General features: G+C 40.3%; 1 protein-coding gene across 2 annotated transcripts; it reads left to right on the top strand.

The window, feature by feature from the left end:
* The first annotated feature begins 2,559 nt into the window (after positions 1–2,559).
* On the top strand, positions 2,560–22,949 carry mpz (myelin protein zero). Of its 2 annotated transcripts, none has more exons than XM_061694017.1 (6): positions 2,560–2,766; positions 8,066–8,232; positions 10,262–10,475; positions 12,769–12,898; positions 13,920–13,962; positions 18,364–22,949. In XM_061694017.1, the coding sequence occupies exons 1-6, from the start codon at positions 2,721–2,723 to the stop codon at positions 18,442–18,444; spliced, it is 681 nt and encodes a 226-aa protein (XP_061550001.1). In that variant the 5' UTR covers positions 2,560–2,720; the 3' UTR covers positions 18,445–22,949. The 2 variants fall into 2 exon arrangements, with proteins under 2 accessions (XP_061550001.1, XP_061550002.1); XM_061694018.1 differs by having other exon boundaries at positions 18,114–18,453.
* The last annotated feature ends 573 nt before the right edge of the window (positions 22,950–23,522 follow it).

The following is a 23,522-nucleotide window of genomic DNA, read 5'->3' as shown; positions in this document are numbered from 1 at the left end:
CATTAGGACAGGCCACATCCTTTGTTAGAAATGGGAGAAATATCAGGTGAAGATGGTCTAGTGGGCCAGGCTAGGGTGGTCTACCAGACCATCTCAGACTTTCCTGGACGGCCCGACACCGTATTGCGTTAAACTAGACCACTTTGGATAACCTTAAACCAATGTAGACCACACTACACTACGCCACTTTGGGTAACTAGAGAACCTTAGGCCCGCCGCACACCGAGCAATTCAGCCAAACGCAACTGAACTGGACAATCGCAAGCAAATTACAGTCGACAACGCACACCCACACACTTGGCAATTGACTCTTGTACACATAACCTACTCGCTGCAACGGAAAAAACTGCAACCCGTGGTGATTTTATTGGGACACAATGTTTTGAGGTGACACATAATGTATACTGTACTGCATTATTTTTGTTATTGAACCACAAACAACATGGCGTGATTGTCAGGGAAGAAGCGGATTGCCTTGGCTGTTGTAGCTTCTGTATATTGTAATAATATAAAGAAAGGAAATGGGCGAGAACTAAAGAAGACTGTGGATATTTCTGAGGCTGTTGGATCTATTAGTACGTACATTAGTGTACGTGGTTTGGGACTTATGAACAAGATGTTATAAGTACTCGTCCCTCTCCCTGTTGGCCTTCATTTGTCTCTGTTCCTGTTGTCCTGGCCTCAACTTTCTGGGCTGGTGGCGGCGACACGTTCCGGCGTGGGGGCACTCAATGCGTGTCTTTGTGCATCCCAGCAGGGTGAGTGAAAGCGCCATTGAGGTCCCGGGCCTGGGCCCCGTCCCCCCCGCGCTCCATTGTGCCAGCAGGAATCTGGCGGGAGGGAGTCCAAAGACTTTACAGCCTTTGTACTGACTTCAGAGCGTACTGGACCGCCCTGACCCAGACCTAAATGCCGTAGCACCAAACTTAGCGGCCATACATATTCCAACACAACTCTTAAGTCAGTTGAGCCCACCCCCCCAAGAACGACAGTTGGCTAACTGCATTTTGTTCATTTTCAAGTTAAGTTCAGAAATTAACTGAGAAAAAGCACATCTTTCAGATTAATTCTGCTCTAAATGAAGGTTTAGTTTCAATTTTGACATATGGGGACAGTCCATTGTTGCACTCAGCACTTTTCCTAATTCATCAGTGCAAAACCAGGCCAACACCCCAGAAAGTGAGGTAGGGAGATTGATAGAGGATTCAAAAAGTAAGTAGTCCTTTAGCTTGCATGCAAGTGCATCTGCATGTTAGCATGAGTGCAAGTTATTCATCATCTTTCATGAAATATTGATAGATTTGACGCACACATGGATTTAGACCACTGTTGCACTTTCTAATCCCAGTTTTTCTCTTCTCTTATGGGCAACCCAGATGGTACTGACTGGGATCCAACCTATGAAAATTAAGATGATAACATACCTGAGCTGTGGATACAAGTGCAAGCAATATGATCTAATATGGTTCTGTTCTTAGTCAAGGGTTCTCCAATGTTGATCTAGGGTGGGCTAGATGGGTCTTGAGTGGTCTAAAGTGGTCCAGTGTGGTCTTGAGTTGTTGAAGGTGGGCTAGAATGGTCTAGAGTGCACTAAGGTGAGTCCAAGGTAGTATTTAGTTGTCCAGGCTGATCTAAAGTTGGTCCAGGTTGTCTAGAGTGGTCAAAGTCGGTCCACGGTTAGTCCAATGTGGTAAAGGGTGGTTGAGGGTTAGTCAAAATGGGGGCCAGGAGGGTCTACAGTGATCCAAGTTAGTGGAAGTTTGGTCTATATTGGTCCGAAGTAATCTAAGGTTTGTCAAAGGTAGCCTAGAGCCATGCAAGTTGAACTGGGGTGGTCCAAGGTGGTATAGAGTGATCCCGAGTGTTCTAAGGTTGGTCCAAGGTGGTCCATGTTGGTCTAGGGCGGTCTCAGTTTGGTCCATAGCAGTACTAAGTTGTCCATGGTGGTTTAGGTATGGTCCAGTGTGGTGAAGGGTAGTTGAAAGTTTGTCTAAGGTGGGCTAGATTGGCCCAAGTTGGTCAAGGGCTGTGTAAGTTTGGTCCAAGGTGGTTCAGGGTGACCAAAGGTGGTCCAGGATGGTCCAAGGTGGTCTATAGTGGTCCAAGGTATGTCGCTGAGTAGTTTAAGCTTTGTCCAAGGTGTCCTAGAGTTGTCCAAAATGTTATAGGGTGGTCCAAGGGGGTTTAAAAATCGATACAGTAAGGTTGGTTCAATGTGCTCTAAAGTAGTTCAAGGTGGTCAAAATGGTCCATGTTGGTGAAGTTTGTCCAAGGTTGTCCAGGGTGGTGTAGGTTTCTCTAAGCTCGGCTTGTGTACTTAAAAGAAATATTTCCTCAAAGTTGAGCCCTCTTAAAGTTAATATTACTTCCTGTCTTCCGCTTGAGGGGTTGACGTCAGCGTCTCCATCCCAGGAGGGTGGGGCTGTGTCGGGGATAGCCATCCTGCTTGGCCCCTCTGGAGGGGGAGGAGGGTCCGTGGGGCCAGCGGCCGAGCAAGGGGTGTGTCCCCCTATAAAGACTCCGCACACCGTCAGGCCTTCCGTTGCTGTCCCGTGCCTCTTGGCTCTATCATTCATCTTCTTCTTCTTCTTTGCACACTCGCCTGCAGAGTGGGACTCTTACGTCACCTAGATCGCTGTCTCTGTGTGTGTTTTTGTGTGTTTGTCACCGCTGTTGATTCCGCCTTGTCGGTGAGAAGTCCACACTCACCGAAGACCAACATGCTGATCTTTGTGGCGCTGGCGTCCCTCCTCTTCCTGGCCACAGGTAAATAGCAATATATTCATAGAATATCATACACCTGCATCAAGTTTTGAAAAGCAAGTATGTGCATCCATAATTTTCAACATTGCATTTCCAATGTACCTCAATTTTTTCGATGTGGAAAAAGCATCCAAATTGTTTTTTGTTTTCATATGAAGAAAAAACATGTTTTTTTTTTGGACAGTGGCGATATTGACCGTGTGTGTGCATATCTCCAAATCTAGTGAGTTATGTTATTATTATAGAGAAAAATTGGCCAGAAAATATTTTAGTTTTCTTCATAAAATTGGAGATATTGGTTTTTCATTGGACAGTGGCGATATTGAGCATGTTTGTTTCTGTGTGTGTGTGTGTGTGTGTGTGTGTGTGTGTGCGTGCGTGCCTGCGTGTTTCTGTGTGTGTGTGTGTGTGTGTGTGTGTGTGTGTGTGTGTGTGTGTATGTGTGTGTGTGTGTGCATTTCCAAATGTACTTTTCAGATTTCTGACTTTGCAGGACAAAAACAACAAAGAATTTGTTTTAAACATTTGGAGATAAATGTTTTCCATCGGATAGAAAGTGGATGGATTGAAAGTCGTTTATTCAAATTTAGTGAGATGTTGTCTCGTAAAATCTTTCTTTGATGTTTTGGCTGAAAAACAAATAATTTGAGATACATGTTTTTATTGAACAGAGCTGATATGGTGTGTGTGTGCATGTATCACCAACATTATAGTTGTTGTTTATTTTAGTCAAAAAACAATGCAATGGATTCTTTTCTGTTTCAAATGAATTATTTTAGGTGTTATTTTAATTTTTAATTAAAAAAACACCTAAAATAATGTTACTTTTTTTTTTATTGGACAGCCATTATATGTAGTGTATGTGCATGTATCTCCAATTTTTCTTTTTAATTTTAATACAGTTACAATGCAATGTTTTCTTTATGTTGAAAATAAATAAAAAACACCTTTTTATTTGTTTTGTTTTTTACACATTTAGACGTGCTTTTTTTATGTTGAAAAAAAAAAAACTAACAAAATGTTTTATTTTATGTGTTTTGGGTAAAAAAAACAACAACAAAAATGGAAATACAAGCTTTTAAATTGGACAGTGATGATATGAGGTTTGTGTGTGTAAATTGCACGTCGTGTAGTTATTGTACATTTTATTGGATGCCAATGATACCAAAATGTTAATTAGATATCAGTTTTCAACAGAAATTGACGTTTTTATGCTAAATTGATGACAGCAGAGTTACACACTACAGTATGTCATATCAACAAGTTAAAACAAAAATATATTGTTAATAGATTTCCTTTTTTATTATAAAATTTATGTTGTTAATTTGACACATTATCTTTTCATCTGAAATATTTTTAGATTGTTAAAAAAATATATTTTGAGAGAAAAGGGCTTTTTATAGTCTGGCTTTCCTTCTGAATGCAAATGAATGAAAGCACATTTTAGTTTCATTTCTGAAAAAGTGTATACAAATATTTGTAATACATTTTAAAATATTTGAAAATTACAAGTTCATTCAATATGTCACCTTTTCATCATATATATTTATAGATTTGTAAATAATATTTCTAAAGAAAGGGCTAAGTAGTATTTGATGTTTCTCAAGATGAGCATTTTCCTTCAGAATGAATGAAGTTTCGCTCACCAAAAATGTAAAAAATATATTTGTAATCAATTTGAGAAATATATATAAATGATTATTATGATATTATTATTATATATCCATTATTATTAAGTGTTTTTGTAGTCAGTGTTTTCCTTCTGAATGAAAATGGACGAGGCGGCACGGTGGACTACTGGTTAGCACATCTGCCTCATATTTCCGAGGATCTGGGTTCGAATCCGGCCTATGTGGAGTTTGCATGTTCTCCTCGTGTCTGCGTGGGTTTTATCCAGGTACTCCGGTTTCCTTCCACATTCCAAAAACATGCATGGTAGGTTAATTGAAGACTCTAAATTGCCCATAGGTATGAATGTGAGTGCGAATGGTTATTTGTTTCTATGTGCCCTGCGATTGGCTGGCGACCAGTTCAGGGTGTACCCCGCCTCTCGCCCGAAGATAGCTGGGATAGGCTCCAGCACACCCGTGACCCTTGTGAGGAGAAGCGGTACGGAAAATGAATGAATGAAAATGAATGAAAGCACAATTTAGTTTTGCTTTTGAATTTTTTAAATATATTTTTTAAAGTACCTTTTAAAAATAGAATTAGCTAATTCAACATTTTTGCTTTTCATTTTAAATATTTCAAAATTTGTAAATATTGTTTCTTGTGAGGTAAAAGCCTATTTTGGAAGTTTTTAATGTTTTTCCAAGACAAGCCTTTTCCTTCTGAATTAAAATAAATGAAAGTGCATTTTAGTTTCGCTTCTGAAAAAAAATTATAAAATATTTTTCATACATTTAAAAAGATATACAAAATACATTAAGTTAATTTGGCAAGTTAGCTTTTCATCGGATATATATTTTGAATGTTTTGAAAAATATTTTCTTGAAATCGAGAACGGCTTTTTTGGAGTCTTAAATGTTTTGCAAGACAAGCATTGTCCTGAATGAAAACGAAAGAAAGAATATTTGCTTTGCCTCTGAAATTTAAAAAAATATATATTTTAAATAAATAACAAAGATATATAAATTATTATAAATAAATTCAACTTGCTAGCCTTTCATTGGATATATTTTTCGATGTTTGAATATTTTTGTCTTTTTTGTTTTGAAAGATGAGCCTTTTTCTTCTGAATGAAAGAATATTTTTACTAGCTTTGCCTCTGAAAACATTTATAAAAAATAATTTGAATAAATTAAAGAAAATGTATAACATTTTTGTAATTAAATTTTCATCAGATATACTTTTAGATGTTTCAATAGTTTTCATTATGAGAGAAAAATCCATTGTTTTGGGATGTTTTGTACAAATTTTGAAGAAGTCAGTTCCATACTATCTATTTTGATGTATCATAAATCTTTATATATATATTTATATATATATATATATATATATATATATATATATATATATAGCTATTAATGCTTGAATAGCTATATCATGATATTAAGATTCTATGTTAAAATATCTTATGTGACTTCCATGACTTGTAGGCAAGCATTGATGACTCTGATTGGTCCTCAGCATCTCCTCCTTAACGACTACTAAGCAGCTTAGCGGGGGCTTAATTGACTGTACTTTAATTAACTCCACTATCATCTTTCTTAATTGACACGTCGCTCTAGTTCCTTTCGGCTGCTATTCGGCTTGCGACAATAGAACTTTAGGTGTTTTCCTTTTTCCGCTACATTATTAAGACGTTACTCTGTGCGGTCCGATTTTTTTTGACAGCGTCATATTTTCCCGGCCGCTGAAATATTGATTTAGTGCCCGAAAGCCAATTAGCATCAATCATCATCCATGCGCTACTCGTGACACATTCAATATTTTCTCACTACATTTTGCTTAGATTGGGATGATAATGTATACGCTCACTACATATATTTCCATCTTTTTAGCGTATTACTTCCTCCACTAGGGTCTGTAGTCCAAACACACAATGGTCATCGAAAGATGCTTTTTCACCTAAAGTTCCAGGAGCTTTACATAAAGTTACACGAACTGTTACATCGTAGTACATGTTTAGCTTCTGGAAAGTGCCTGGCCCTCTCAAAAGTACTACCCCCAAAACAAGGTCAACTTTTGTCCATGAAAACAACCCTCAGGAAGTAAATTTCGACAATAGTTAAAATGATCTGAACAAAATATGATCATCTAAAGCCGCATTTTTACCAACGGTTCCAGGAACTTCACCTGAACTTCCAGGAACTGTTAATTTGTGGTACTAGTATCTCATAGAAGGTTCCTGCACCTGTCCAAAGTCCTACACCCTAAACAGGGTCTTCTTTGGTCCACGTAATCATCTCCCACCAACTAAATTTAGACAATAGTTAGGTGGTCTAAACACACAACTGTAATCTAAAGCCACATTTACACCTAAAGGTCTAGGAACTTTTAGTTTGCGGTACTAGTTGCTCCCCCAAGTAGGGTCTTTTTATGTCTAAAAAAAAAAAAAATCTCCCTGGAACTAAATTTAGACAATATTGTTGTTACTGTGGTCCAAACACACGACGCTCATCTAAGGCTCCATTTTCACCTGAAGTTCCAGGAACTTTTATTTCTTTGCAAATATAGTTCCTGGAACTAAAAGGTTTCTGTCCCATGTATGCACGCAGCAGTAGACGTCATAGAAAATGTTATCCAATCAGATTTGTTCAATGCTGTCGACCCCTGCCGAAAACCAGTTCATTTTTCAGGGTCGAACGACCCTGTTAGGCTAACCTTTTCGTTCCAGGTACCAAGTCCAAAGATTTCCTGGAAATTAAGGTGATTGGACCACAGTCGTTTCAATATTGTCTCAATTTTGTTTCAAGGAGATTATTATTATTTTTTTCATGGACAAAAAGAATAAGGTAGTACTTCTTTTGAGAGGTCCAGTAACCTTTCGGCCGGGATCTGTCACGAGTGGCCCCAGGAACCTTTAGTTCAAGAAATACCACCAACAAAAAAATTCTACGGAATCTTTGTATTTGCTTGATGAAACAAAACATTTCTGGACTTGAAAATGTGGCTTTGAAGGGCCATTTTGTTTTTGGACTACAGGAACTGTTTTCTATATTTAGCATCAGGTGAAAATAAAGAATTTAGGTGAAAAAAAACTGTAATGTTTTGACCACGGTAACTATTGTCTGAATGTAGTTTATATTTTGGACTATTGTAGGGTCTTCTTTTGGCTATAATAGTAAAACATTTATTTCTTGGCACTTGAAGTTCCTGTAAATCAATACCTGACTTGTCCACTAAAAACTTTCCCCCAGCAACTGGGAACCTTTGGAGGACTATTGTGTATTTTTAGAGAATGTGAACTATTGTCGAAGTTGAGTTCTCGGGACCTTGTTACTGGGGCATTAGCTTTTCGTGTGAGGGTCTACTGCGCTGAACATATCTGTTTGGAACTTTGAAGTTTCGGAGCTGCAAGTAACAAGAACGTAGTTCCTTGGACATGAGTTCAAAATGTGGCCTTGGATATTTTAGTCCCTTTTGCAATCCAGGAAGTTTACCCTGGAACTGTGGTGACTTTTGGAGTTTTGGGTGTCTGGAACAGGAGCTAGTATCTTCAATGTAATTCCGGGATAATAAACTGGGGCTAAAAGCAGACCCTGCTTGGGAGGGTAGTACTATGGAGAGGTCCGGAAACCTTCAGGTTTGAGGAACTTCACATAGGTGGAAGTGACTTTTGCTATTTCCCGGTTGGCAGTGCCCGAGCCGTCCCAGGCCATCGTGATTTACACGGGCTGGGAGCGCCACGCCCTGGTGGGCACCGAGGTGCGGCTCTCCTGCTCCTTCTTCTCCTGGCGCTGGACCTCCGAGGACGTCACCTTCTCCTGGACCTACAGACCTGACGGGTCCAGGGACAGCATCTCCGTAAGATGCACGCGCGCACACACGCCATTACATCATACCGCACAAGTCACTAAACGATTACGATTACATTTGGATCCGCGGCACATTTGACACAAGGGAGACATTTTAAATACATAAATACAGTATAGTACAGTGGCGTTTGAGATGCGAGTTTAATTCATTCCGTGACCATGCTCTTATCTCAAACACCATCGTTTTTCAAAACATACAAAAACCTGGCGTTTTTGTATTTTATTTTGGTGTGATGTTCATTGTTAGCACGTGCGGGTGTGGTGTTTTCCATCATATGCTTGAAGGAGGATGTGGTTGTTTCAAATTCACAATGTGTCATTCTCTCCGTGGTCTAGTTAGTTTTCAAGTAAACTCCAACTGGTAGTGGCAATGTACAGCTCGAAGCCTCTTTTTTTTGTTTTGTTTTTGTTTTTTGGGGAAGAATATTTACTAATTATATCAGCCAAAGCGCCGCTTGTTGTCAAGTTAGTGGAGCCTCCTGCCGCCATACAGCACTCGTTTCTGAAGTTTGGGCTCGTAAGTCAATGCAAAAACTCGTAAGTCGGGGGTCGCTCGTGTCTCGAGGCGCCACTGTATATCGGTTTACAGTGTTAGCAAAAAAGATGATTTTTTTTTTCTTTCTATTTTTTATCCAAGTCATCACCAATAATGAGTACAATATGTATTAGGAAGGCTATCCCACAACATGCCCTTAATTGACTATGGGGAAAGATGAATGATCAATTAATATTTGTTCTTTTTATATTTAGTCGATGATCAAATTATATTTTAAACAAACCAATCAAATAAAAGTAATTTTATTTCTATTTAATCCCAAAATATGGTTGGTTAATTGAGGACTCTAAATTGCCCGTAGGTGTCAATGTGAGCGCGAATGGTTGTTTGTTTATATGTGACCTGCGACTGGCTAAAATGAAAAACTCCGAAGTGAACTGTTGTCCTTATTGATTACATAATTTTAAGAACTGTAACACCCAAAAAAAAAAATACGTATAAAAATTAACCTTAACGAGGACAAGTGCTGTAGAAAATCGACGAACGCTACCATATTTGGTAACAAAGTGGAGAAGGCAAAGGAAATCATATGATTTCTCCCAGCCAATCAGTGAAGAGCAGACGTGCTCATAAGGGATGACCGCTAATAGAACTTGAATGTCACTTATTTATTCATTCGCATCAAGACGTTTGCACGTTTGCATGCGTTAGCTTGTAATCTTCGTCCAGCACCTTTTTCATTTCATCGTCCTCCTATCGTCCTCTCCTGTCTCTCCTCTAATCTCACTTTTCATCTCCCTCCATCCTGTCCTCTTCCTCCTCCTCCTCCTCCTCCTCTTCTTCCTCCTGACTCATTATCTCTTAAATTGTCCCGGTGTGGCCTCCTTCATGTTTCTCCTCCCTCGGCGGACATTTTAGCAGCTGCTTTGTATTTCCTTCCTGCTCTTCTACTACTGTAATATTTCAAAGAATCATTAAAGTACGTTTTAGTAGAAATTCTTTACGACAAAAATTGCATTTTGATTAGTAGGAAGACAAAATGTTTTAAGTTACTTCCCAATTTTTGTTTTTCTTAAAGATTACCCAACACTTTACACTTCGATGAAATGAAGATGATGAATGATAAAGAAGATATGTAGCGCTTACAGTGACTAAGAAAATACAAAAAATAAAAATTCAAACAAAAATAAATAATTACAATTAAATTAATAGAAATTTTAAGGGTACTAATTATAAATTATAAACCTGAACAAACATTTAAAATGAATAAATACAAAACTTGACTGAAAAGAAAAAAAATCTAAAGCTTTACATAGGTTTAAAAGAAAAAGGACAAATATTCATTTCATTTAAAATGTTATCAATTTAATGCATGACTATATACAATTTCAACTGACTTCATTATGAATAATAAACATGTATGGTACTTAGAAATCTCAAAACAAGCTATTAAATCAGCAGATTGAGCCAACAACGGGAAATGGTCACAAATGAGGGAGTGTGTGTGCGTGTGCATTTTCAGATCTTCCACTACACGGGCGGCATGGCCTACGTGGACAACAAGGGTCCCTTCAGGGACCGGCTGGAGTTCGTGGGGGACCCGAGCCGCCGTGACGGCTCTATTATGCTCAAGAACTTGGAGTTCAGCGACAACGGAACGTTCACCTGCGACGCCAAGAACCCGCCCGACATCGTCGGACGGCCCTCCAACGTGCGCCTGCTCGTCTTTGAGAAAGGTGAGACCGCCGCTTTGTCGTCACGCTAGATAACTTCCACTTGTGTGTAGATGGCACAGGACGGACCCAGCAGGCTGGCGTTGCCATTCAGATGTAGATTCATTTTTTTCATTGTGATTTCTTATTTCGAACCGTTAGAGGAGCCTCACTGCAACAATTTTGTGTATTTATATTCGGTACAAATGAACTAGATTGTTTTGAAACCATTATTCAGTTTTCTTTACATTAAAAAAATGTGCAGTACTTTTTTTCAAATTGCAAAATTTTGTATATCGTTTTTACATTTTGTAGCATTTTTGGACAATTTGTATATTTTTGTTAAAAGACATTTCAAACTGACTCAACTGTAAAAACCTTTGTACAGTTTTGTGCAAAATTTTATGTGATTTGATACATAGAAAAAAGGTTTTTGCTCGTCCATTTTAAAACTTTTTTTTTTTTTACAATTTTATTCATTATGCACAACGGTGTACAATTTTGTTAATTTTTTTATCCACTTTAATTCAATGAAAAATCTATTTTTGCTGTTTTGTTTGAATTTGTTTTACACTTTTACCGTTTTATTTTGTAAAATCGTATACAGCTATGTACCATTTTGCACAATTGTATATAATTATGTTACATTTTCTGCAAAAACAATGCACAATTTGTAAAAATTTTTTGTTGTTTTGTTTGTATATTTTGAACCTTGTTTTACACATTTTCAACAAATTTCTTTATTTTGTACAATTGTGTAAAGTTGTGTACAAATTTTCAGACTTCTGTACAATTTGTACAAAAAAATAAGTCACTTAAATTTGTAGAAACAAAGGGTTTTGTTGTTTTCTCACTTTTAGCGCTTGATGAAAAAATGTATCACTTTTGTAGAATTGTGCAATTTTCTTATTTTGAAGAATTTGCGGCTGTTTGACAGGAGCCTCGTCTCGCAACAATTTTGTAAAATATATAAAATTGTAAAAATTGGTTTTAAAATTGCAAAACAAAGTAAAAGGTACAAAAGAATTGCAAAAATAAAAATATATTCAGCTTAAAAAATGGAATTGTTTTTTCCAATTTTGACAATACGAAGATTGATTCGAACCCCGGAACTATGAGGCAGACGTGACGACCTCTACTCCACCGAGCGGCCATCTTTGATTGTTTCAGTGCCAGAGGAGTGATGCAGGATTTCTCTCATTGGGAGGCATTGGACTTATCTTTACAATTGTTATCGTTCGCTTTAGCTGACGACCTTCCTTCATTCTCCTGCACAACTTCAGCGCTCTCCCGTCACTTTTTCACCTTCACCTTTTTAGTGTCATTTTCATTTTTTTACCGTTACTTTTTTGTCATTGCATTTTTTTACCGTTAGATATTTAGTGTTACATTTTTTTAAAAGTGTTTTTATTTATTTTTATTTTTTTTACGATAATGTTTTTACTTTATTTTATTTATTTATTTTGTAAAAGTGTTTTTATTTTTTTTTACGATAATGTTTTTACTTTATTTTATTATTATTATTTTTTTTAACTTTCACTTTTTTTCTTGGCATTTACTTCTTGGCAATATTTTTACATTCACTTTTACTGTCACTCTTTTACCGACTCTTTTTCAACTATCATTTTTTACCATTACTTTTTTTTTTGGCACCTATTTATCATCACTTTTGTAGTCAGTTTTTACCATCACTTTTTAACTGCCAGTTTTTTTACCGTCAGTTTTTGCTTTCACTTATTCATTGGCACTTTCCATGTCACATTTTTAACGTCTCAATTGTTAGTTTCAGTTTTTTCTCACCACTCATTTATCATCACTTTTTTGCTGTCACTTTTTTTTGTTTTGTTTTTTTACTGTCAATTTTTACTTTCGCTGATTTGTTTGTTCACTGTCACGTTTTTGTCCTCACTTTTTTTTACAGTCATTTCTTTGTCGTCATTTTTTTTACCATATGATATTTACCGTCACTATTTTTACCATAACCTTTTTACGTCACTTTTCCCATCTTTTTTTAACCTTCATTCACTTTTTGCTGCCACTTTTTTTTTGCCAGAACCTTTTAACCAACACTTTTTTCTTGTCACCTTTTTTTCTCACCATTTCTTTTTATTTTCATGACAACTTTTGGCTTCACTTTTTGTTCCCATCATCTTTTTTTTTTTTCAGTGTCCCTTTTTCAACATCACTTTGGTATCAAAGTGACCATCACTTTTTTTGACTGCCGCATTTTTTAAATTACTTTTGTTTTTTTTTTAACCGTCACTTATTTTTACCGTCTCTCTTAATCCTTCCGCCCTCCCCCCTCCTTGTGTCGCAGTGCCGATCCAGGCGGGCGTGATCACGGGTTCCATTGTGGGCGCGGTGCTGGGCCTGCTGCTGCTCATCGTGGTCATCTACTACCTGATGCGCTTCCTGGTGGCGCGCCGCGTCTTCAGCCTCAGCGTCAGGTCAGTGCGGGGCCCCGAGGGGTCGCTCCGGTTGCCCGGCGGCCGCCTCGGCCTGCGGCTGCGGCCGGAGCCCCTCCCGGGCACCGACACCTGCGTCGCCAAGTAGTAGCCTAGCTCAGGTCCGGTCGGATCAACTGCCCATGCTATGGGACGTTTAGGTGGGATGGGCGAGAACCCTATTGGTTTGGGGTGACATGACACCATGAAAAGAACCCTCTTGTTTTTGAGTGACATGTCACACAATGTGGCCGATTCAGATTGGTTATTTAAGTTACTAACGTCCCGATAAAAACCTGCAGATTTTGAGCGTTGTGATGTTATGACGAGAAACCTGTTGGTTTTGAGTCCGGTGACAGTATGACAAGAACCCTATTGGTTTTGAGGGGCCTAAATTGGTGAAAGATAAACAAAAACAACAAAAAAACACACCGTTTTTTTTCCTGATTTTCCACCGATGAGGTTGGGGTTGTTGTTGTAACGTCGTGGCAACACTCCTATTGGTTTTGAGTGTTGTGACATGGTAAGAACCCTATTGGTTTACGGGCCCCTAAATTAGTTAAAGATCAAGGGAATCCATGTTTTTTTTTTTTAACTCGATGTTTAACTGATTATCTTGCTTGTGTTTATTTGATTTAGTAACGTCATGACAAGATACTAACTGATTTTGATTGCTGTGACAGTAGGACAAGAAACCTCTTGGTTTTGAGGGACCTAAATTGGTAAAAGATGAAAAAGAACTGCTCGATATTTTTTTTCGATTTCCCCCCCGAAGAGCTTTACTAGGGGTTGTTGACGTAACGTCACGGCAAGAAGCCCATTTGTTTCGAGTGTTTTGAGAATAGTCGGCAACCCCTTAGCGCTGCCTCTGGATGCGCGGGAAGTGATTTAGCCTGTTTCTTATCTTCATCTCCGTGTAATCCGGTGGCTAATCCAGCGCATGCAGTAGATTAGCGTGGCGACGCTAAGTAACGCCAGAAAGACATCTTGACATCTCTTTGTTTTGTTTTGTTTTGTCCTCCAGCAAACACGGCAAGAAAAAGAAGGAGGGATCACAGCAGAGACAGGCAAGTTGACACCACACATCGGTTTTTCTCACTCCTCTTCCCGCTCCTCGCCCAATCACACGCCAACATCACGCAAAACAAGCAAACCAGCAACTCTATTGATTTCAAGTATCGTAACGTTATAAAAACAATGGATTTTGAGTGTCGCAACACAAAAAGAACCCTATTGTTTTTGAGTGTTCTGGCATTTTTGACTGTGCTGATGCTGAGAAACCCATTGATTTTAAGCGTCACGTCATTAGGAAAAGAACCCTATTGATTTTGAGCGCCGTGACATAAAAATCGAACTCTATTAGATTATGGACTTTCACACCACTACGAAAAGAACCCTATTGATTTTCAGTGTTGTGACGTTATGAAAAGAATCCTGCTGCTTTTGAGGAGTCACAATTATTATGAAAAGGGCCCGATCCTAAACTCAGGATCGCTTTCACAGCAAGAATCCACTCTCTTTGGCATGATATCTGTGTCGTGTGTATTTTGAGCAAATGTCGTCACACAAGGTCAGTCAGTGAAGGCCTCAAAATGCCAAGCAAAACCAAGGCCCCTCTTGTTATTACACTGCTGACCTACAGGGGGCGCCAAAGGGCCTCTTACACTCATTGTTGTCATTCCAGATCCCCCACACCTCACCCCCCCAAACCTCCAACTCCACTGTCTTCTTCTTTTTTTGCTCTTCTTTTAACTGTCAGATGGTTGTCAGGTTACTCTCCAGTGCCACAGACCGCTGTGTGTGTGTGTGTGTGTGTGTGTGTGTGTGTGTGTGTGTGTGGGTGGGTGCAGGGCAATGTGGTCGTTGCTTGGTTGCCTTGACGACGCTGTCACGCATGCACCCTCCCTGTTTTTTTAGAGTTATTTATTCATATATGCGAATACAAAGACACAGACCGACAGCCACAGACACACAAGCGCACGCACGCGCACGCACACGCAGGGTTGCGGAATGATAATTGCGGCGAGCGCTCTGTATCGATTTGCGCTCCTCTTCCTCCCCCTTCTTCCCTCATCACCTTTGACTCCCCCGCAGGCCTGGAGGAGCATCTGCCCCTTCCTCCCCCCCCTCCTTCTCCTCCTCTCCTTCAGGTCATGTGATGCACTCAGACAGGAAATCACTAGCACTCACTCTTCATCTTCCTCCTCTTCACCCCCCTCCCGCTGTCCTCCATTTTAGCCTCGAGGGCCAGAAGCTCTGGACCGCCGCGGTTCCGGATGCGTCCGTATCCGCATCCTCCTCTTCTGCTTTCTATTCTTCCTCTTCTTCTTTGTCTTTGTCTTCATTGCATAAAAAAAATATGTAAAACGAGACGCGAGAAAAAGAGTAACGGGTTGGAACCAAAATGTTGATTCCTTTCCCAACCTACCGATGAGACACAAGGTTAATGTTTGTGATACTGTGTGATACAGTGTGTGATACTGTTTTTGTGAATTTCGGCTGATGATCAGAGTCCAATTAGAGGTGCTCAGCGGGGGGTTGATTAGAGACCACAGCCGTGCTCATCAAGCTGAGGCTTGTGTTTTAAATTCTCCTTGCCGCCAGCAGTCAACGCTTTTAAAGTTCTCATACTGAGCAGGCTTCATAAAGGTTGCCTTTACATGCTCCAATTCCACTTTAGTGCTGCTATTTTGGGGAGATTTTGTCGACTTATGTATAAGGTTGGGCATCGTTTGAATTTGAGCCATTCCCGTACCGATTCCGTTTCCTCATTTCGATTCTGGTTCCAAATGATTCTCGATCCCGATTATTTTAGGGGTCTGGGTCAAAAAAAGTTGCAATAAAGGGTGTCCAAATTATGAAGATCCATTTTTTTTTTAGCGGTCCACACCATAAACTAAAATGAACATTTGACTCTTGGTTCTTTATAACCCGTATCAATATCAAACCTATGAACTAAAAGTCAATGTGTGTAGAACTAACCCATCCCATCCATTTTCTGAGCCGCTTCTCCTCACAAGGGTCGCGGGAGTGCTGGAGCCTATCCCAGCTGTCGTCGGGCAGTAGGCGGGGTACATCCTGAACTGGTTGCCAGTCCAATCGCAGGGCGCAAACAACCATTCGCACTCACATTCACACCTAGTGGCAATTTAGAGACTTCAATTTACCTACCATGCATGTTTTTGGGATGTGGGAGGAAACCGGAGTGCCCGGAGAAAACCCACCCAGGCACGGGGAGAACATGGGGGCCGGGGATTGAACCCCGCTCCTCAGAACTATGAGGCAGACGTGCTATCTAGTCGTTCACCGTGCCACCTGGAACTAATTAATTATTGTTACAGCTAAAAGTTAAATATAGCATTGTTAAAATACTGCAGTTATTTGACACTGGTTTATCTCATCAAATGATTTATATGTGCAAGTTTTAACTTGACTTCCTGTTTTAAGCATCTAGCCTGTTATTTTGAAGGGCATGCACTGGAACTCAACATTTTGGAACGAAAAATAATTTCACACGACAACGGTAAAACATTTATGGAAAACGAGACGCAAGAAAAAGAGTGATGGAATGGAACCAAATGCTCTGTAAAATGTTGATTCCTTTCCGTACCTACCGACGAAACACAAGGTTAGTGTTTGTGATATTGTGTGTGATACTGTTTTTGTGGATTTCGGCTGAGACTCGGAGCAGGAGCGAGCACGTAAGACTTCTACACATCGCGAAAGCCTCCTTTGCACAACATAATCTTATTCCGAGTATTGCACTGAGGCGACTAGTCATTAATTTTAACAAAGTTAAGACACACTTTTGCTCGCCGCCGCCGTTGGGCACAAGCATGGCTTTGCGCGAGTACTTCTCCGTTGGTTTTCGCCGCTTCTTCGTTGGTTTTCGCCACTTTCTTCGTCGGGGTCGGCGGACTGTAAGCATCGAAACTGGGAACCGACATTTCTTTATTTGAACGATGCTGGGAGAACCGGAATGTTAGTCCTGGTTCCAATTGGTCCTTCGATTCCCGATGCCCAACCCTACTTATGTATATTTGTATAGTTGGAAATGCTCAAAATGCGACTAAACAATGACACAAATGTCAACATCAGGCAGCCATGTGCAATTAAACAAAATCTAGAAAACTAGTTGTTTATATTATATTTATATTTTTGGATCTTGAAAACATTATTTTAATATAAAATAATAGAAATAAAAATGATGAAATCAGGTTTTTTTCAAGATCAACATTTTTTGTAAGCAGGACTTTAATGAGGAAAAAGTGCTCATCTTTTTAATAATTTTTTTGTTTTAATTCAGGCGGAAAAGTGCAACCTTATTGAATAAAATTGGATTTAGGGGGGAAAAATTGAAGTTTTCTTAAAATCTTGGAGGAATTAAGTCATATTTGTTTTCTATGTCAAAAGTCAAGTAAATAATGTTTGTAATTTTTTGTCTATGTAAAAAAGTCTGAATCCCACGACATGAACATTTTCAAGATTAAAAGCCATTTATTTTGGGGGGAAAAATTTTCATTTTATGGAAATTATTTGTATTTTCTTTAGATTAAAAAGTCATAATTTTATGAGAATTAAGTGACCTTTTCCCCTAAATATGAGGGAGAAAAGTCACAATATTAGAGGAAATCAAATATCGTAATCATACAGGAATAATGTAATATTTATAACTGTAGCTATTACAAGAATAAAGCCATATATATTTTTAGTCATAATTTTTTTTTTTAGGAAAAAAAAGCAAATTAAAATAAGAATAATGTATTTTTTTCTTTAGATAAAAAGCTTTAATTTTACGAAAAGTTTATTCATTTTTTTCAGGGAAAAGGCAGCACATTACAAGATTAAGGTGGTCAAATTTGACGAAAATGAAATGACATTTTTCTGGAATGAGGCCAAATATTACGAGAATAATGTTTATTTAATAAAATATTTTTAGCAAGAAAAAAAGCCAGAACAAAGTTGAGATTTTTTTCAAGGGGAAAAAAAAAAAAGTAACGCTATGAGACATTTTCGCATTAAAATCTTGATATAAATTAAAACAAAATGAAACAAGAAACATTATGGACTTTGTGTTGTCCACCACTCCGCTGTGTGCAAACAGTATGTGTGTGTTTTTAATGAATTATCATAAGTTCTACAGGTGCGTGGAGCCCATCTGTCACTGTGTCCCATCCTAATGCATGGTTACCTCTTTTGCCCCCCCCCCCCCTTCCAGCTCTGGACACCACCCCCCCTCACTCTCTCTCCCCGCCCTTAAAAGGATCTTTCTCCGCCCCCCCATGCCCTCTCTCTCACCTCTTTGAGTCTCTTCTACTTTTTTTAAATGTTTCTTCTCTCCCCTTCACCACAGCGCCGCCCGTCCATCTAAAACCGCCACCCGCCCTCCCCCTGGCACTCCTTTCCTCCTCGAGTGACTCTCCACCCCTGTTCTCCCCCCGCCCCCCTCTCTCCCTGCACACCCACAGGGCCCCGCGCCAGCGGCCGACCCTGCCAAGCTGAAGGCCTCGGAGAAGAAGAAGCAGGAGTCCCGCAAGGATCGCAAATAGGATACGGGGCGGGGCCGGGGCGCGCTCCTTGGACGGCTGCTCCGGCCCGGGCAGGAGGGGGGGACGGGTGGCGGAGGGGCGGCGGCAGCAGGAGAGGATGCCGCCGGGCGGGTGCTAATGACCATCGAGCTGGAGCTGACCCGCAAGAACGGCGAGGAGGGCCTGGCTGGTGGCCCCTCCAAAGCGCCCAGCCTCCTTTCTCAGTTCGCCCGGCAGCTCGCCCTCAAATAAGCGGGGCTCTCGTGGGGGTGGGAGGAATACCATCTGTAATAAACAAGTCTAATCGTATCCGCATCGAATGAGATTTATGGTCCTGAAGTCATTGTTATCGAGTCCCGGCCTCGTTTTGATAACAACGCTGCCCCGTCGCGTGTGCGCAGGGGCGCCGTACTGTCCCCTGCCCCCCACCCTTCAAATGTTTCAACATTCTCTTCTAACCACTATGTCCTCTCTCTTTCTCTCTCTTACTCCCTGACCCTTCTTCTTCTTCTCTTCTTAGATAAAGGTCTGACTCCTCCGTGACGCCTCCACCTCTCTAGTCTGCCTGACGCACCCCCACTTGTCCTTTCCCCTCAGTCGTCATTACTTCCCATTATCTCTCCTCCTTTAAGACAGGCTATAGGAAGAATAGACGCCCCCACCCCCTGCACCCGCTCTTTCAGTGGTTGTGTCAAATAATTTCCTCACAGGAGTCCCTTTATGCACTCACCGGGTGACGCGTAAAAAAAGTGTTTAAGGCCTAACAACCCTCGTAATCGGCGCCGCAGGAGCTCTACAGACGCCCCACGGGCCGGTCCGCAGCCTCCTGAATCTTCTTGCCTTTATGACTCAATCTGGCGGAAACCACGTGACGAGGACCAGGCCAGACCTCGGGGCAGCATCGAAAGAGATATGATTCCTGTCCTTTTTAAGATGAAGTAGTCTTCTTATCACGAGATTTTATTTTGGGAGCAAAGTTGGAATCCGGCAAGTATAGAGTTGTATTTTTTTTCATTTAAAAACATTTCAATAATAAGTCATAATTTGGGGGAAAAGGCATATTACAACCTGTATTTTTCAAGATTAAAGGCATATGTCAAAACATAGTTAATACAAATAATCTGAGAACAACTAATATATTTTTTCAAGAAAAAAATATTGGTCAAAAAGTTGTAATTTTAAAGGAACAAAGTTGTATTTTTTTCAAAGTGAGAAGTCACATTTTTGGGGGAGAAATCAGAATCAGAATCATCTTTATTTGCCAAGTATGTCCAAAACACACAAGGAATTTGTCTCCGGTAGTTGGAGCCGCTCTAGTACGACAACAGACAGTCAATTTACAGAACACTTTGGGGACAGAAAGACATTGACAAAAAACAATTGTGCAAAAAGATGCAGAGTCCTCTAGCACTTAGAGCAGTTCGAATGACTAATATTGCAATAGTCCGGTGCCAGTATAAAATTGTAATGATGGGGAAGAAAATACAAATATTCCAAGAACAAAAGTTTTATTTGTTTTCCAAAAAATGTTGGACATTTTGGGGGATTTTTGGGGATAAAGTCATATTTTTGGCACGATAAAAATGAGTTCTTTTATTGGGGTGGGGGGCGATAATAAAGAATAATGCATATTTTGTCATGGATTTTTTTTTTTTCCAGAAAATGAAGTCAGACTTCTCCAGATTATTATTATATTTTTTTATATTTTTTTTAAATAATAACTCATAATTTTACGGTAACAAAGTTGCACCCTTTCAAGTTAAAAAGTCAAATACTATGAGAATAAAGACATCTTTTCTATTTTTGGGGATAGGTAAAAATTAAATTTGACTTTTTCCTCGATAGAAATGCAACAAAATTGCAACAAACACGTTGGACTTTGAGTTGGCGCTGTCTAGTCCCGGCCTGTTGGAAGACGGCGGTACTGAGCCCTCCTCTGGCCCCTGATGGACGTTAATGGCATCTATTTCTGGCCGCCTGTACTGTAACAGCTGCGCATTTCTTGGGGGAGTTAGCGGGTCGGTGTTGGGCGGTGGTGGGTATGATTTAGGGTCCGCCGTTTCGCCTGGCAGGTTGGCGACTGACTAGCACGGATGACGTCAAGGGGCTGTCGGGCGGGCGGCAGACGCGAGCTACTTAAGACGGGACCTTCCTCCTTTTTTCCAAACATCTCGCTGCCATCCCTCCATTCCTGTGTCCTCGTGCAATCTTTAGCTTTTATCTCCTTCTGCTTCCTGTCGTCTGGCGGCCCCGCAGAATAGGAGTCCACACAATCCACTACACACGTTAAGCCTCTCCTTATCGGACTTCCAGCTCCCTCCTCCCTTTGCCTCCCTTCGCTTGACCTACAAAAAACCCCACTCCCCCTTCACTCTCCCGGGGACCCATGCGGTCCTCGCCATCCCGCTCTCCTTCCTCTGACCCTCCTACTGTCTTTTGTTCAAATGCCAAGACGCTCACCTCTGCACCCGACTGGCAAAGGAAGGTTCTATGTAGAGCCACATTTCCATCAGGAGGTCTAGTTGTTGTTGGCAGGTGAATCCTGATCTGGTTTGTGTTTTTTTTTCTTTTTCTTTTTTTTCCTTTTGGTGTGCTAGGCACTTGCATAAAACTTCCTATAGGACACACAGCCTGAGTGAAAACGCGCAAACAAAAAGGCGCAAACAAAAATATTCTTTAAGGACAAACAGCCTCTGTTGTTATCTTGTATGTTTTTGCAACACCTCAATAACTGAAAATTTTAATCAGATATATGCAAACATAAAATTTGGTAAAGGACAAAAAGCCTCTATTGTAATGTATGATATTTTGTTTTTTAGCTACACCTCAATAACTGAAAACTTTAGCGAGCTAGACGCAGCGACAGGATTGGAGTGGACACTTGTTGCTAGGCAAAATATTGTCTTTTGTGGCCGCTTGGGGCAGGAGGCTAAACTGCCCAGCAACTAATAATAGGAAAAGGAGCGTTGATAGCAAATTCAGGAACATGTCAATAATTGACGACTGGTTGGTAGCAATTTTAGCAGGAACCTTAGCGGCAACGTTTAGTGGCAAAATTAGTGGCAACAAGCACAACTGGCTTGTTTGGATTATTTTTTGACTTTCGCTTGCTAGGCAGAAATCCTTTGCAACCCCAAGCAAAAATGTTCAACCCGTTGGGGCAGAGGGCTGAGCTGCCCCACACATAGCAGAAAAAAGGAGAAGCGGATGTGGCAGAAACTTCAGGATCACTTCAACAACTGAAAACTTTACCAGCGACTATCACAACCAACTTGACTGGATTCTTCACTTTGTTGCTAGGCAGAATTGAACGGGAAAGAACGTCCGTAACACCTGAACTGCGAAAATTTAAGATAGCTCGGCACTTCGATGAGATAAACCTACTTGATTGGACGCTTTCTTTACTTTTCTTGCTTTGTTGCCAGGTAAAATTACATCCAAAATTTAGCCCAGTCACGTTTGCTACGCCGATTGCTTGGCAGCTCAGGGCAGAAGGCTTTGCTGCCCCACACGCAGAGACGGAGAGTTGACAGGAACCTTGGGAAAACCCCAACAACCGAAAACCTTAGCTACCTAGACGCAAAGACAAGATTGTTTAGATTATTTCATGACTTTTGTCACCTTGTTGCTGGGCAGAATTCTGCCGAGGCCAAATTCTTTGGGCAGAGTGCTCCGCTGCCCCACGCATTGTTTAAAAAGGTGAGGCAGTGTCCGGCAAGAACATTAAGAACATCGCAACAACTGAGAACGTGACAAGCTCAACCAACTTGATAGGTTGTTTTCTAGACTTTTTAACTAGTTGCTATGCAAAATTCCCCCTAGGCTGTATCTGTTTGGGGCAGAGGGCTTTGCTGCCCCACACATAGAGAATACAATAGAGAGGGAGAGGCGGCAGGAACAGGAACTCAGACCAGGAATTGACATGGGAGACGTTTATGTCGAGCTTTGGTATCAAAACCAGTAGCGACCATTTGTTTTGCTACCCTTCACAACTTTAGACAGTGGAAACGCCAAGAATTGCGTGCCGTACTGGAACCGAACTATGCTACTTGGTGGAAACACGGTTCATGGTACAGTATATGCTATGCTAAGCTAAGCGTCAAACCAACAATGTTAGCCTACGTAGAGCGATATAAAGTTTTCAGGATGGCTGCACATTCTTTGCCAGGTCTTGGTTGGTTGGTGGTCTTCAAAGGTGCTCCCCTGTCCCCCAAAATAAACCAAACCACAAGCCAAACGGTGGCTCGGCAGACGTCGAGCTTGTGAATGGCCGAGACTTGAATGTTCCTTTTGAAAATTCCTAGCTATTTGGAATGTTCCTGCTTGTAGTAATCTTATTAAAACACTGTATATTTTATGAATTGTATTAGAAGCGATCTAACATTCCCTCATTTGAATTGACTGTAGCCTCATGTTTTTATTTAAAAAAAAAAAATTTTTTTTTTTTACATTTATTTAATGTAACGATTGTCGCAGCTCTAATTGAATGTGTAATATGTTGTAAAAAGAACGTGAATAAAACATTTAAGCCCACAATGTTTGACAACTGTATTTTGGTAGCTTGTTGATGAAATGCTGCATCGACCAGCGATAATAGAGGAGACAGATCTGACCCTAAAACAGGGCGATTTCACCATGACAGGATATATGCTGTAAAACTATGTCCATGATTCATGATCCTTGTGGTATTTTGACAAAAACATGTCATAGACAGACACCTAAACTGTTTTCCATTGTGAAAGAAAATGCAAATATCTCCTGTGCTATCTGTGTGTGAGCAATTGGGCATAATTACACCTACGGGGGATGGGGGCGGGGGAACATTCATTTGAGAGAGGTGTTAATTTGGTCAAGTGGCACCTGGTGACTAATTAGGGCACATTGGCTATTAGAGCACTGTTTCTCAACCTTTATTGAGCCAAGGCACCAATTTTACATCAGAAAAGTCACCCGGCACACCATCAAACTAAAATACTGAAATCATTGCGATCTTGTCTCTCTTTACTCACAAATTAAATGACAGTGTGAAAACTGGGCCCGTTCAATGGAACACAAAGCAGATGCACACACAGTAAAACATGGCATATTCTATTGTATAA

The sequence above is a fragment of the Phycodurus eques genome, chromosome 13 (assembly GCF_024500275.1).
Source record: "Phycodurus eques isolate BA_2022a chromosome 13, UOR_Pequ_1.1, whole genome shotgun sequence".
Taxonomy (NCBI): domain Eukaryota; kingdom Metazoa; phylum Chordata; class Actinopteri; order Syngnathiformes; family Syngnathidae; genus Phycodurus; species Phycodurus eques.
This window is presented reverse-complemented; position numbering and strand designations above follow the sequence as displayed.